Source organism: Spermophilus citellus (assembly GCF_964194105.1).
Source record: "Spermophilus citellus genome assembly, contig: SCAFFOLD_122, whole genome shotgun sequence".
Classification (NCBI taxonomy): domain Eukaryota; kingdom Metazoa; phylum Chordata; class Mammalia; order Rodentia; family Sciuridae; genus Spermophilus; species Spermophilus citellus.
The window spans coordinates 504,350-521,261 of NW_027673113.1; the positions used below are offsets into that span (position 1 = coordinate 504,350).

The 16,912-nt window shown below is 33.3% G+C and overlaps 2 protein-coding genes across 2 annotated transcripts in view; both read left to right on the forward strand.

Moving 5' to 3' along the window:
- Positions 1-832, forward strand: part of LOC308640089 (uncharacterized protein) — a gene marked incomplete at both ends in the record, with an annotated part of 145,288 nt that extends 144,456 nt beyond the window's left edge. The window contains one exon of the mRNA XM_081312127.1: positions 680-832. Coding sequence (XP_081168253.1) covers positions 680-832 — 153 coding nt within the window. The remainder of the gene's footprint in view (positions 1-679) is intronic.
- An 8-nt stretch (positions 833-840) lies between these two features.
- Positions 841-13,615, forward strand: LOC308640090 (A-kinase anchor protein 9-like; the record flags this gene model as incomplete). The annotated part of the gene is made up of 8 exons (XM_081312128.1): positions 841-925; positions 1,447-1,491; positions 3,847-3,924; positions 7,487-7,732; positions 8,258-8,302; positions 12,008-12,181; positions 13,134-13,289; positions 13,598-13,615. Exons 1-8 carry the CDS (start codon positions 851-853, stop codon positions 13,613-13,615), a joined length of 837 nt encoding a protein of 278 aa, XP_081168254.1. The 5' UTR covers positions 841-850.
- Positions 13,616-16,912: the final 3,297 nt, after the last annotated feature.

Here is a 16,912-nt window from a genome sequence, read left to right on the forward strand (position 1 = left end):
AGGGGACCGCCGGGCCAGAGGTGGGAGGCGGTGGCCGGGAAAGGGTGGGAGGAGGCCTGGGGAACGAGTTTGCGGCAGCCGGGTGCGCTCAAGCCGTAGCGTGCTTGCCTGGCATGCGTGCGGCCCGGGTTCGATCCTCAACACCACATACAAACAAAGATGTTGTGTCTGCCGATAACTAAAAAATAAATATTAAAATATTCTCTCTCTCTCTCTCTCTCTCTCTCTCTCTCTCTCTCTCTCTCTCTCTTTTAAAAAAATAGATAAAAAATTCCAAATACATTTATTTAATATTGCTCTAGGCTTTTAATATATAGAAGTAGGGAGGAAAAAAAGTCCTTGCCCTCATGGGGTTTACCTTCTGGTTAATTTTTCTGAAAAAATAATATAACTCATATAATGAGTAATATAGGCCTAGAACATTATCTTTTTAATTTCTAATTTCCTCTTCTTTAGACTTGACATGTTCATTTCTTACCCCTCAATATTTAATAAGTTCATTCACAAGTACCTAGTGTTACAAACTTTACAACCCGAATATTCAATCCAATAGTTATTCTGAAACTGTGAAGTCATCTATATTATTATCATCATTTTAATTTGGTGATAGTTTGATCTTTTAAAGAAAGTGATCCCAAAGAAAAATTATCATTGATGTTAATGATACTTTTTCCTGTAGCTTGCCGAGTTTCGAGAAAGAAGAGCTCGATTGGATGGACAAAACCCTCATAAGAAGCCAAAAAAGAAGAAAACCTCAAGCAATAAAAATGATGTTCATGGCTTGAATACTGATCAATCAAAGAGTGAGGAGATGTTCATAAATAGTTCTTAGGGTGTTGGATCGGCCGTGATGCCTGAATCCACAATAATGAGAACTCTAAACAATGAAGAAACGCTTAAACATGAACAAGTCTTTTCTGGTGATGTAAGTATTCATCCAGATTTTAAAACATTCTACCCCTAACTAGAAAGTAGTGGCAGTGAAAAGTCATTAGCATCCACCTGAGGGAAGCTTGACAAAGTCATTGACTTTTTAGCATCAAGAACTGATAATTCTTTTAAAGAACTTGAATTTTTCTGATGGCATGTTAAGGATTTAGTTTTATTTAAAAGAGTTACATAAATTAGAGGAATGGTGTCTTTGATGCTTTTGGCTTACAGATGACATCTACTATATATGTAAAAGTTCTTGGTACTTTTGTATTTATAACAATGCCTTGTGATAAATTTTATATGCATTATTATAAGTCATTGTAATTCATAATGAAATGAAATTTTTAAAGATTTGGATAATTTTTACTAGTTTTTTAATAGTATTTTTGTGAATTTTCTATCATTGTTACTAACAGCAATGTCTTAGTAAAGCAGGATTTTTTTTTTTGTAAAGTATGATATTTAGCAGGGGAAAAATGTCATAATTGTAATCATGTTTTACTTTTGTTTTAGCTGGAAAGTGAGATTTCAACCACAGCAGATGATTACACTTCGGAGGTAAGACTAACATATCCCAATTAAAAATGTCATAGATAAAATTGATATTTTTTTGAAATTATTGATTGTTGGTACTTTATTTCTTATAAATTTATATGCTTCTGTATATATTTAATATAACTTAACATAATATAATATAAATGGATTGAAAAACTGAAAATTATATTTTACTGCTGTATCTTTTTCCAGTGGTTAGCTAAAGTCTTAACTGTTTGAATTGCTTAATCCTTAATTATATAGCAGCCCTATTTTGGTTTTTAGGAAAGTGAGTCTGCATTTCTAGGACCCATGACCATTTTAAGATAGCCATTTAGCACAGTAAAAATTTTATAATTTAGTATGATTTTTATAGTAATGCTTTTTACAAATGTTTGAATACTAGTTTAATAAAATGTGTTTATTGGAATTAATGTTGCTGTAGTGTTGTGTATGTGTGCATGTGTGTACGTGTGTGTTACTGGGCATTGAACTCGGGGCCTTGTACATGCTAGGAAAGCACTTTGTCACCAAGCTACATTCCCAGCCCCCTTTCAGTTTTATTTTAAGATAGATTCTCACTAAGTTGCCCAGGCTATCTTTGAACTTGTGATCCTCCTGATGCACGGTGTGCATCACCATGCCTGACAATGATGATTTTTATTTTAGGTGATAAACTGTAAAATAGGCATTGGTCTCTTAAGAAATACCTGCCTTCTTTACATGTTTGCAATAAGTATCACTTTGTTATCTTATTCTTTTTAGATATGATTGTCATTTCTTTGCTCCCAAATTTAGAGTACATGGAAAATTATTATTTACTCTGAATGTTTAAGCAACTTAGTATATTTCATAAGTCTGAATTTATTGTAGGCTTCTAATAGAAAAACTAGGTTCTTTTTTTTAAGAGAGAGAGAGAGAATGAATATGAACCTTTTTTGTAGATGGACACAACACGATGCCTTTATTTTATTTTATTTTTTTTAATGTGGTGCTGAGAATCAAACCCAGGTCCTGCCCATGCTAGGCGAGCGCTCTACCACTGAGCCACAATCCCAGCTCGAAAAACTATGTTCTTAAATTAACATATTACAGTTTTTATTTTTGTTGTTTGGGTGTGGGTGTATGTTTGTTACTGGGGATTAAACCCAGGGATGCTCTACCACTGAGCTACATTCCCAGCTGTTTTTATCTGAAACTGACTTGCTAAGTTGCTCAGGCTAGCCTTGAACTTGCAAACCAGAATTATCTCAACTTTATCCATGGTGTGGTTGACTCTGAGGACCTTCCTTTGAACATCTCCCAAGAAAATGCTCCAGCACAGCAAAATCTTGAAAGTCATTCACAAAGACATTGTTAAAATTTGCCTTGAGCTTTTTTCTGAGCTGGCACAAAATAAAGAAAACTACAGGAAAAAAAATGTCAGAGGCATTCTCTAAAACTCTCTAAAACCTGGAAGCTCTGAGGACTCCCAATAACTACTGATGCCTTTCTGAGCTGCTTGACTATCATACCTCCCAGTCTGGAGGTGAGATCACTTTTCTGTCAAAAATGTCTGTTGCCTGAAGGAGACTCAGGTCTCATCACTGAAGAGAGCAAAGATCAGATAGCAACTCTGCTTTTGTGGAGTGGAGAAACAGGGCTTTCAGGTTGTGTATTGGTGAGTATTGCATGCTGTAGCTTGGGGGATTTGGTGGGAAGGCCTGCAACTAACTAAAGATGAGGATGAGAAGAATGAAATGGAGGGGAGTGAGGTGAAGTTTGAGAACTCTTCTGCAAACTTATGAAAGAAATCTTAGATAAGAAGTTGAGAATCTTAGTTATGAAGGTTGTGACAATCCTCCAGTAGGCTGTCTTCAACCTGCTGCATTGTGACTAGTACTCAGGGCTGAACAGCGAACTCAGAGCAGATCATAACAGTCCAGGCACTTCAAGACAACTCTACAGTGGGCAACATGATGACCAGAAAGTACTTGGAGATAGATCCTAACCAACTCATTGTGGGGCATTATAAATATGTTTAAACTGAATTAGAGGAGAACTAACTGAATATTTGCTATAGAGGTATTAGATATAATTATTATACTGGATAAATAATTTATGTAATACTGATAACATGATATTTGACATGATCTTTGATGGATATTTACAAATATTCATTTTATTACACTGTTACTTCAAAATAGAAATTTTAGTGTGTACTAAAATCAGAATGTGTCATTTCTGAGTCATGAAAAACTAATTGAAATTTAGAAGTATTATAATTTGAAAATTATCACAAGTGACTTTATATCTAGAATTAGTATTCCTACATTCTTGTGGTTTTTCACCAATTGCAATAATGTGTTAACAGAAGTTGTTTTTTTGCCTTCCCTTTAGCTTTATTTACCTGCCTACCCCGCAGAAGCCATAGAGGACGAAGAAAGAAGGAGAAAGATAGAAGCTGGTAGAAAGAAGGTAGGAGAGCAGGGGACCGCCGGGCCAGAGGTGGGAGGCGGTGGCCTGGAAAGGGTGGGAGGAGGCCTGGGGAACGAGTTTGCGGCAGCCGGGTGCGCTGCGCTCGGAGGGAGGTGCTGCAGGGTCTGGGTTTCCTCCCCTCCCTCCTGTCCCTTTTCCTTTTAAAAAATTCAACATAGGGGCTGGGGATGTGGCTCAAGCCGTAGCGTGCTTGCCTGGCATGCGTGCGGCCCGGGTTCGATCCTCAACACCACATACAAACAAAGATGTTGTGTCTGCCGATAACTAAAAAATAAATATTAAAATATTCTCTCTCTCTCTCTCTCTCTCTCTCTGTCTCTCTCTCTTTTAAAAAAATAGATAAAAAATTCAACATACATTTATTTAATATTGCTCTAGGCTTTTAATATATAGAAGTAGGGAGGAAAAAAGTCCTTGCCCTCATGGGGTTTACCTTCTGGTTAATTTTTCTGAAAAAATAATATAACTCATATAATGAGTAATATAGGCCTAGAACATTATCTTTTTAATTATGTCTGTAGTAGTGATTCATTCTAAATACTATAATGGAACTACTTCTACTTTTTATTCCATATCTGTGTGCTACTTTTTGCATTTAGTAACAGATATTCTTATTTTGGAGGGTTTTTGTTGTTGTTGTTGTTGTTGTTTAAATCAAACTTTCCATTCTTTATTTATTTATCTTTCATTTTGTGCTGACGGTTTAACCTGGGCCCTGTGTGCATGCTAGGCAAGCACTCTACCACTGAGCCACATCCCCAGACCTAAGTCATTCTTTCTATAATGCAAAGTTAATAATTTTTTCCTTTGTTATATATTTGACATTTGAATACATATTAGATATAAATTATTGATATAATCTGACACTTGGAATTTTAAGCAAAATCTTCATCTTTGCCTTGATAAATTTTGCTGACTAAATATATTCTAACGCAGAAACATGATATTTCAAGAAGTTTCTGAAATTGAGTATATTAGAAATCTCATTATTAGTATTTATTTTTTGGCATTGCATTCTCTCTAAGGGATGTTTTAAAATAATGCTCCTGGATTTTTGATTCTATTTATAGATAAAGTATTTGCCAATATTCTAGTTAGTTTATTTTTAAGAATGATCTGCTATGCTTCAAGTAGTTCAAGTACATTCCAGCAGCTTAATAATGTGCAAATAGAGGCAACTGGTCTTGCACCTGTTCCTCAACACACTGGGTAGTTACTAAATAACTGGGAAAAATGTTAAATGTGAAATATTTTTATACTTTGTAAGTATAATCATGAGCTATTTTGACTTATGAATTAAATATCTTCATTAAGGGAATAGGACATGTTTATATGCTTTTCTTCATCTACAGCAGATAATTTAAGTATAAAATGTTATTTATAAATAATATATTTGCCACATATTTTGATAGTAACATTAGCAAGATTGCTTTAATACTTTAGATAATAAGAAATTTATTTGCTGTCTTTGTAATTGGTCTGGTTAATAGTTATGGTAATTCTAAGCATATATTTCCTCTTTTTAAGGCAGAAAGGAACTTACATGTGGTCTTCTTTTTTCTCCTCTTAAGAGTGATTCAGGAGCTCAAATTAAATTTAAGAAGTCTTTGTCAGTAGTTGCTTTATATAAAAATCAGAAAACTTAACTCTATTTAAAAAAATACAGTAATAGCTCAGCAATAGATCCTTTGCCTAGCACGTACAAGGCTGTGGGTTTGATCCTCAGTACTACATAAAAATAAATAAAATAAAGGTATTGTGTCCATCAAAAAAAATTCATAAGAATAAATAAATAAAATGTAAGTGAGCAATAGGAAAAATACCTGTAATCTGAACTCCAAATGTAAACAAAAGTTGTTAAGGTTGTAGTTTTCCAGAATTTATCTATGCCTATGAATATAATGATATTTAAATTCATACTGGATATAATCATTGAAAGCTATGAGCCTGAGACTTGCCTTATCTTTTTAAAAATGAAGTATAATTTTCCTTTCATGAAAAGAAATAGATATGCTACAATACTACTTTATACCTGCTATTATATCACAAAGTCTTTAATAGCAATTGCTTGCATTGGTATTTTTAATATAAGTTCACCATAATTAGTCTAGTGTTACCTGGTATATAATGTGTACTTCTGATTTTAGGTGGTAAGAAAATATTTTAGGTCTTAAAAAACTTTGGATAGTATTGTAAGAAAGTTTTTACCGTTTTCAGTTTTCTTTCTGCTTATGATAACGAAAATCTGTTTGATGCTTGTCTGTCTTTAACAGTCTTTTATTTTGTCCATTTTTTTCATAGCCTTCAGCAACCTCTAACTAAAATTTCAATAATAGATTTATCATTTCTTTTATTTTCAATTTATCTCTTAAAAGAAATAACAAGTGATATTAACTTTCAATTTAAAGAAAATACACTGTTTAAAATATATTAAGTAAATGATAACGTTACCGATGACTAGGGTTTGGTACAAATTCTGATGATGACAGACAAATGATAAAACACTGCTGTTTAACATTTTAAGTTACTTGTAAGTTTTTCCCACTATAAATATGGCTGCAGTGAGCATTTGTATAGCTAATAGGCTAATTATCTTTTTTGTATAAAAGATAATTATAGACGATATCTTTTGTATAAAGTAGTAGAACAGAACAAGTGTGTTTGGAGCTCCTTGTTTTTGTGTGTATTTTCATATAATCTTAAATCCAGAGATTATACTGTGAATGAGAGTCCCTCTATTCCCCTGTTCTAGTTATAGAATAGTTATTCCCCTAACTCAGCTAATTTCCTCTTCTTTAGGCAGAAGCCATGGAGGACGAAGAAAGAAGGAGAATGATAGAAGCTGGTAGAAAGAAGGTAGGAGAGCAGGGGACCGCCGGGCCAGAGGTGGGAGGCGGTGGCCGGGAAAGGGTGGGAGGAGGCCTGGGGAACGAGTTTGCGGCAGCCGGGTGCGCTCAAGCCGTAGCGTGCTTGCCTGGCATGCGTGCGGCCCGGGTTCGATCCTCAACACCACATACAAACAAAGATGTTGTGTCTGCCGATAACTAAACAATAAATATTAAAATATTCTCTCTCTCTCTCTCTCTCTCTCTCTCTCTCTCTCTCTCTCTCTTTTAAAAAAATAGATAAAAAATTCCAAATACATTTATTTAATATTGCTCTAGGCTTTTAATATATAGAAGTAGGGAGGAAAAAAAGTCCTTGCCCTCATGGGGTTTACCTTCTGGTTAATTTTTCTGAAAAAATAATATAACTCATATAATGAGTAATATAGGCCTAGAACATTATCTTTTTAATTTCTAATTTCCTCTTCTTTAGACTTGACATGTTCATTTCTTACCCCTCAATATTTAATAAGTTCATTCACAAGTACCTAGTGTTACAAACTTTACAACCCGAATATTCAATCCAATAGTTATTCTGAAACTGTGAAGTCATCTATATTATTATCATCATTTTAATTTGGTGATAGTTTGATCTTTTAAAGAAAGTGATCCCAAAGAAAAATTATCATTGATGTTAATGATACTTTTTCCTGTAGCTTGCCGAGTTTCGAGAAAGAAGAGCTCGATTGGATGGACAAAACCCTCATAAGAAGCCAAAAAAGAAGAAAACCTCAAGCAATAAAAATGATGTTCATGGCTTGAATATTGATCAATCAAAGAGTGAGGAGATGTTCATAAATAGTTCTCAGGGTGTTGGATCGGCCGTGATGCCTGAATCCACAATAATGAGAACTCTAAACAATGAAGAAACGCTTAAACATGAACAAGTCTTTTCTGGTGATGTAAGTATTCATCCAGATTTTAAAACATTCTACCCCTAACTAGAAAGTAGTGGCAGTGAAAAGTCATTAGCATCCACCTGAGGGAAGCTTGACAAAGTCATTGACTTTTTAGCATCAAGAACTGATAATTCTTTTAAAGAACTTGAATTTTTCTGATGGCATGTTAAGGATTTAGTTTTATTTAAAAGAGTTACATAAATTAGAGGAATGGTGTCTTTGATGCTTTTGGCTTACAGATGACATCTACTATATATGTAAAAGTTCTTGGTACTTTTGTATTTATAACAATGCCTTGTGATAAATTTTATATGCATTATTATAAGTCATTGTAATTCATAATGAAATGAAATTTTTAAAGATTTGGATAATTTTTACTAGTTTTTTAATAGTATTTTTGTGAATTTTCTATCATTGTTACTAACAGCAATGTCTTAGTAAAGCAGGATTTTTTTTTTTTTTTGTAAAGTATGATATTTAGCAGGGGAAAAATGTCATAATTGTAATCATGTTTTACTTTTGTTTTAGCTGGAAAGTGAGATTTCAACCACAGCAGATGATTACACTTCGGAGGTAAGACTAACATATCCCAATTAAAAATGTCATAGATAAAATTGATATTTTTTTGAAATTATTGATTGTTGGTACTTTATTTCTTATAAATTTATATGCTTCTGTATATATTTAATATAACTTAACATAATATAATATAAATGGATTGAAAAAGTGAAAATTATATTTTACTGCTGTATCTTTTTCCAGTGGTTAGCTAAAGTCTTAACTGTTTGAATTGCTTAATCCTTAATTATATAGCAGCCCTATTTTGGTTTTTAGGAAAGTGAGTCTGCATTTCTAGGACCCATGACCATTTTAAGATAGCCATTTAGCACAGTAAAAATTTTATAATTTAGTATGATTTTATAGTAATGCTTTTTACAAATGTTTGAATACTAGTTTAATAAAATGTGTTTATTGGAATTAATGTTGCTGTAGTGTTGTGTATGTGTGCATGTGTGTACGTGTGTGTTACTGGGCATTGAACTCGGGGCCTTGTACATGCTAGGAAAGCACTTTGTCACCAAGCTACATTCCCAGCCCCTTTTCAGTTTTATTTTAAGATAGATTCTCACTAAGTTGCCCAGGCTATCTTTGAACTTGTGATCCTCCTGATGCACGGTGTGCATCACCATGCCTGACAATGATGATTTTTATTTTAGGTGATAAACTGTAAAATAGGCATTGGTCTCTTAAGAAATACCTGCCTTCTTTACATGTTTGCAATAAGTATCACTTTGTTATCTTATTCTTTTTAGATATGATTGTCATTTCTTTGCTCCCAAATTTAGAGTACATGGAAAATTATTATTTACTCTGAATGTTTAAGCAACTTAGTATATTTCATAAGTCTGAATTTATTGTAGGCTTCTAATAGAAAAACTAGGTTCTTTTTTTTAAGAGAGAGAGAGAGAATGAATATGAACCTTTTTTGTAGATGGACACAACACGATGCCTTTATTTTATTTATTTTTTTTTTAATGTGGTGCTGAGAATCAAACCCAGGTCCTGCCCATGCTAGGCGAGCGCTCTACCACTGAGCCACAATCCCAGCTCGATAAACTATGTTCTTAAATTAACATATTACAGTTTTTATTTTTGTTGTTTGGGTGTGGGTGTATGTTTGTTACTGGGGATTAAACCCAGGGATGCTCTACCACTGAGCTACATTCCCAGCTGTTTTTATCTGAAACTGACTTGCTAAGTTGCTCAGGCTAGCCTTGTACTTGCAAACCAGAATTATCTCAACTTTATCCATGGTGTGGTTGACTCTGAGGACCTGCCTTTGAACATCTCCCAAGAAAATGCTCCAGCAGAGCAAAATCTTGAAAGTCATTCACAAAGACATTGTTAAAATTTGCCTTGAGCTTTTTTCTGAGCTGGCACAAAATAAAGAAAACTACAGGAAAAAAAAAATGTCAGAGGCATTCTCTAAAACTCTCTAAAACCTGGAAGCTCTGAGGACTCCCAATAACTACTGATGCCTTTCTGAGCTGCTTGACTATCATACCTCCCAGTCTGGAGGTGAGATCACTTTTCTGTCAAAAATGTCTGTTGCCTGAAGGAGACTCAGGTCTCATCACTGAAGAGAGCAAAGATCAGATAGCAACTCTGCTTTTGTGGAGTGGAGAAACAGGGCTTTCAGGTTGTGTATTGGTGAGTATTGCATGCTGTAGCTTGGGGGATTTGGTGGGAAGGCCTGCAACTAACTAAAGATGAGGATGAGAAGAATGAAATGGAGGGGAGTGAGGTGAAGTTTGAGAACTCTTCTGCAAACTTATGAAAGAAATCTTAGATAAGAAGTTGAGAATCTTAGTTATGAAGGTTGTGACAATCCTCCAGTAGGCTGTCTTCAACCTGCTGCATTGTGACTAGTACTCAGGGCTGAACAGCGAACTCAGAGCAGATCATAACAGTCCAGGCACTTCAAGACAACTCTACAGTGGGCAACATGATGACCAGAAAGTACTTGGAGATAGATCCTAACCAACTCATTGTGGGGCATTATAAATATGTTTAAACTGAATTAGAGGAGAACTAACTGAATATTTGCTATAGAGGTATTAGATATAATTATTATACTGGATAAATAATTTATGTAATACTGATAACATGATATTTGACATGATCTTTGATGGATATTTACAAATATTCATTTTATTACACTGTTACTTCAAAATAGAAATTTTAGTGTGTACTAAAATCAGAATGTGTCATTTCTGAGTCATGAAAAACTAATTGAAATTTAGAAGTATTATAATTTGAAAATTATCACAAGTGACTTTATATCTAGAATTAGTATTCCTACATTCTTGTGGTTTTTCACCAATTGCAATAATGTGTTAACAAAAGTTGGTTTTTTGCCTTCCCTTTAGCTTAATTTCTCAGAGATTATTCTTAGAATAAAAGTAGAGCAATCAAACTGATTTTTAAAAAGTCTCTTAGTTAGGACCCTCTCCCCCTTTTATTTGGCTGTTGTGGGTATTGGGCCTTGCACATACTAGGCAGATGCTCTACTACTGGGCTACATCTTCAGTACTAGGATTTGTACTTTTTAAAGTGTCATGGCTCATATAGTCTTAATCCTAACTCTAGACATTCTGACAAGTCTGTCCTACATATTTCAGTGTTAACAATTTCATTCTCGTGGGTTCTATTAACATAGAATTGTGAAGGCTTAAGATATGGGCAGGAATGTGTGCAGGAATGAAGGTGGTTTTTGTACTCTATCATCCTCCTTTCTCTTACTACAACATATCTGTGCTACAGACAAGTGGTGATATGTTAAAGAAAACCCCCTCATCTGTCTGGATGGCGTGACTAGCAGTAGTACTATCCCCAGAGGAAAGTTCTTAGGGGAGTGTTCTTTACCTCTTTATTTCCCTTGGTTTGCTTACTAGCCTTTAATTAAATTTATACCAGTAAATGGTTTTATTTGAAAATAAATAGGGCTTAATTTTAAAAATATATTTAGCTAATTTTAAGGAAGCATTTTGTAAAAGAAGATCTAGTAACTTGAAGCTTTTAGTTATCTTTCTGAAGACTAAATAGGAACTGCACTTAGAACTTCAGTTACTTAAATGAAAGTGTCTTTTGCATTGTAAGAACTTAGATGTTTGAGGAATGATTGACATTTGATATGCCTCTTAGATACTTCAGTTAAATATAATCACCATATTTGTTTTGCTATTAAGGCATTTTCCCTAGATGTAAAAGATACAGTTAGTAGAAATATTATTGTTAGGTAAATAAAATTTGGTCTATCATAATATATCAGGAAATTTTTTTATACAGGTAAATGATTGCTGTAATGTGGTGAAACAGAAAAGCCTACCAATTTATTAATGGTCCAGTATATAAAACTACTCATGATACTAATGTTTTTTATTATTTAAAACCAGTTGACTTACTAACCAAGCTTTCTCCTGTATGTAATTATTTCTGTATGTGATTTCTAAAAGTTACTAGATCTTCTTTACTGCTTAACAAAACAAAGTTACCTCATTTTCATTATAACATTGAATTGGAACAAAATTTGCAGATATGCTGTTTAGGTGCTTTTAAGGTAATATCACATTAATAGCAAACCAGATTGCTATAGAAGTGAACTTCAAAGTGAAGAGTGATGTTTTAAAGTGGATTTTGCTATGGAATTCAATATTCGAATTCCTATCTCAGGAATGTTGCTAGTACTGAATCATTAAAAATATTGGTTTGATTTAGGAAGAAGAATTTGGTGTCGTTGATTCTTATTCTGAACAAGGCACACACTATAGTGAGACTCGCCTAGAGTTGATAGAAAACGAATTAGTTGGGAAACCTGAACATGAGCCCGAAGAACTGAACAGAGAACTGGAAGAAATGAGGGCCACCTATGGGACTGAAGGATTGCATCAGGTACATTTACCTTCTGTGGCCTTTGTTTGCTACTCACAAAAACAAAAAAGGAAATTTTTTTAAAAATATTTATTTTTTAGTTTTTTTTTAGGTAGACACAATATCTTTATTTTACATTTATGTGGTGCTGAGAATCGAACCCAGTGCCTCACGCATGCTAGGCGAGGCACTACCACTTGAGCCACATTCCCAGCCCTCCAGGAAATTTTAATGATAGTTTATGTATTTAATGAGAATTACAGGTGTTAACTTAAGATTATCTCATTCATGAGAAAAATGGGGTTCTTGCGCATAGTATTAAGAATCCCATTTTACAACTAGAATTCAACTAATAGGGGTAACATGTATGTTACTTTGTTTATTTAACTTAATAAGATAGATTAAAATAACTTTAGTGATTTCAGGATAGATGTTTTTCTAATGAGCCTTAAAGAAAATTGTGGTATAAATCACATTTTTTTAAAAAAAATGATGACTTAAATCCATTAAGAATATCAGCAAGTCCCTGTAAATATTCTCTGCAGTTAGAGTGACATCTCTTGTATTAAGTAATCAGTTATGAACTCAAGATGAAAATGGGACATTAATGAGGATGACAGAATAGATTTCAGTTTCATCCTCTCCAAAAACAAGTTTGTGGTGTTGCCTGGTAACAGATTGGGGGAGCTCCCCAATATAAAGGCATTTGCTTCTAGAATTAGATATATAGAAAAGCCAGAACAAGTGAAAATTTTTTGCATGTGCACATTAATTTCTTTGAGATTGATTTGGAAGTAAAACAAATTTCTTAAAGCTCATAGCTTTCAAATGTGGGAGATAGCATATAAATTGTAAGAATTCCACTAATGTGCTTTGAATCTCATATTTTTTAAAAAGTTGCTTGTAATAGTGATAATCAGTTTTATGTAAAATATAAGCCTAGAATGTAATACTTTTCTCTGATTTCCTTTAGTTACAAGAATTTGAAGCAGCATTTAAACAAAGAGATGCTATTATCACACAGCTCACCGCCAATATACAACAGGCAAGAAGGGAAAGGGATGAAACAGTGAGAGAATTTTTAGCGTTGACGGAGCAAAGTCAAAAATTGCAGATTCAATTCCAACAAGTAAGTATTACAAGTAGAACAAGACTTACTCGATTTTTATAATGAATTTTTAAATTTTTTCACTTTCTAGAACAAATCTGTTATAAAGCCATTTGTTTATTCGTACTGGAAAAACTAGTGAATAAGTGTTATGTTAATCAAGAATTTAATTTATACTTCTTGGGTAGTTTCTTGCTGTTATTTTCTTTGTACTTTTCCCTGTCTCTATTTAAAAATTCTAAAAAGTCTTATCAGGTGTATTTTTGCAGAAATTAACCTGCAGTTACACCCTACTTTTTCCAACCCTGGTATGGTTTTATGTTAATTAGGTTCTCAATTATAACTAGACTGACAACTGGATATATTCCATTAATCTTTAGTTGGAACTATAATCTAATTGGGGAATAATTGATTAGATGTTAGTAGCCATTCTTTAATTTGTATTCAACTAGAGTCACTTTGATCCATTTCTCTTTTGATTATGATTATGAAAAAATCCCAGGAGAAATGAATGAGATGAAAATTTGATTAAGACATTGCATTGTTTCGTTAATGGCTTTATTCAGCTTCTGTACTACTTCTTGCTTGCTTGCTTGCTGGTTGCCAAGTCAATCTGGATGTGGTTTTCGCCTTTAAATATCCTAAAATGTTGAGGCTCTAGGCTGTTTCCTGCAGAGACAACTTGTTCCTGTAGGGAGCAGTCCCAGACAGTCAGAATAAAGACTCTCCAATATGGACAAATTATAAGCTATACCAAATATCAAAATTTGCTATAAAATTGAGGTAATGATACTACTCTCCTTGAAAAAAGAAGTAGCTCAGTATAACTGAATGAAGAATGAAGAAAAAAATGTCATTGGTTCTCTTATGAAGTTTTAAACTATAATTTATTTCTCCTCTTGTTTTAGTATATGCAAAAAGTAAATTATTTTATAGTAAATTATTTTAAATTTTTCTAATATATATTCACTTTCAGAATGATTTAAGGCTACAGATGGAAGCTCAGCGCATATGCCTTTCAGTGGTTTATTCAGCTCATGTGGATCAGGTTCATGAATATATGGAAAATGAAAAAGATAAAGCTCTTTGCAGTCTTAAAGAGGAGCTTATTTCTACTCAAGAGGAAAAGATCAACGAACTTCAGAAAATATACCAGTTAGAACTACAGAATGTAAAAACACAAGAAACAGGTAAATAGTTTCTGACTTATAATTACCATGAAGCATCACTTAGAGTCCACCATTTCATAATTCTGTCCTTAGAACTCACAGGGGAAGGTGACTTGTGTATCTAAGCCCTAGTCTTATTTGTTCATATAATCATTGGATATTCATTCAAGTGCTAGAGAAAACTAAAATTACTGAGTCATTTTCCCATAGGAAATCATAATCTATTGGGAAAGCATATATAAAATAAACTGAAAATTTCTGAAATATAATGAATGGAGGGAGAAAAAAGAGTCTTGTCTTTCCTGGGGAGATGACTAGGATGAGGGTATGGACAAGAGTAATTAGGTTGGAAATTTGGGGAAGGCTATGGAGTCTTAAGCATTGAGCTCTATCTAAGATTGCATCCATTTGGGAGAACTGGGAATTCAGGTCGTGTTAGCTAGAAAAAACTGGAGAGATTGGAAGGAGCTTGATCAGGAAAGGTTTTATGTACCCTGATGAAACATGTTTATGTTTTATGCTATTGGTGATAAGACCTACAGCAGGATTTTAAATAGTGGGAGTAACAATAAGATTTTTATTTTAAGGTGATACCATTAGGATCAGTTGGAAAGGATGAAATTATTGATGGGAAGACCAGCCAGATTGAATTGAGTATGATAGAAAGTTAAGTTCAACACTTAGAGTTAGGTTTTAGTTTGTCGTTAATGTTAGCAGAAATTAAGGATGATACCCAAGTTTCTAGCTTAAGAAACTAGAGTATGGTTCTAGTCATAAAAAGGAACCAATATGTGAAAAAAATAATAAATTCAGTTTTAAATATATTGAGTTAAGAATAGAATACTTACTGACTTTGAAAAATATATAGGAGTTAGTTGAAAATAGAAGTCTGAAACCTGGGAGAAAAATTTTAAGTATGAGGCAAAGATTTATAATCAGCATGAATGTCAAGGACAAGAGGTCAAGGACAAGAATGAGTTATCCTGGGAAACTAGAGAGTGAGTTAAAAGACCAAGATGGCATAATGGAAAGCAACAATGTTAAGGGACCATACAATGAACCATAAACAATTAGTCACAGTTAATGTTTTTCTTTCATGAATATTTGGCCAGTTAACTAGACTTCTTGTGTTCAAGGTATCTCTAGGCCTTTACTTTTGCTTTTAGGAATGAGTTTTATTATTGGAATTGCTTTGGTGAACAGAATAGAATTTCAAGCATATCAGATAATACCATGCTTTTTCACTTCAGGGGTTCTTTGAATATAGTAATATTTTAAGTTTGTATTTTTTTAAATTGATATCTTCTTGAGGTAGTCTGTCCACTATTTCCCAAATTTCATGTTAACTAATGGTTCATTTAATTGGCAAAAAAGTTAGTTTAGTGATTAACTATCAGCATTTTTTAGAAATAAAAATAAAAGAGGAAAGTGAAAGGTATGAACTACTCTCCTCTGGTCCCTTTTCAACACCTCTTTTGTTTCATGTTTCTGAATTGTTTTAATGATATAAAATTGTTGAATTTAGAGATACTATACCATAAGGATAGGAGAAATGATATTGAATCACACTGTTTTCTTGTTTTCATCAGTCAGAATGAGTCAAATTAAAACCTGAGTTTCACTCAAAACATTTTTCAAAGAATAAATATTTTTATACATTGAAATAAAATGATTGTTATTTCACTGAGAAGTTTGTATTGAAATGTGTATTGTCTTCTCTTCCTGTTATCTTCTCTGTAAGATACCAAAAAAATTAAACAACTTGAAGAACAAATTCAAGAATTAGAAAACTTCATATGCTTTTTGCACCAACAATTGAAAGAAACTGAAGAAAATCATAGGGCAGAAATTTATTCTCTACAGGAGAAGCTTCAAGCCATTAGTGAGGCTATGGTGGACCCAAGGTATCTATTTACTTAAAACTTCATTCAGCGGTATTTGTAGCTTAGTAACAATGATAGTATCATCTGGAATGGTTATTTTAAGAATAAAATATAACTTTAACAAAGAGATAGGATGTAACATTTTTGAGAAATAAGAGCAGGAGATAATTCTGTAACATTGAAATGTGTGAAATAAATGTTGGTATAAACCAAAGACATTTTGTTATAGGAATTTTACTTACACTCTTATAAAGATGTTATTATTAATCTATTTTCTGAATTAAAATAAGTCAGGTAGTAGACATTTACTTGTTTATTCTATGCCTAGGCTTTGATATGTTGATGTGGTGAATACTTAAATAGTCTAAGTATGATCATTCCACTATGACTTGAACATACTCCATTTGATTGTCTAATTGCTCAAATTCATCATGTCCCAAATAGAACCCTGATCTATGAGGAGAGAAGAAATGATCTTGAATTACCACTATTTATGTTTTCTTGGATCAGGATCTTCTAAAATTTGCTCCTTCTGTAGCCATCTTCATCCATCATGACTCCTTTCTGTCATAACTCTCTGCCATTCTATGAA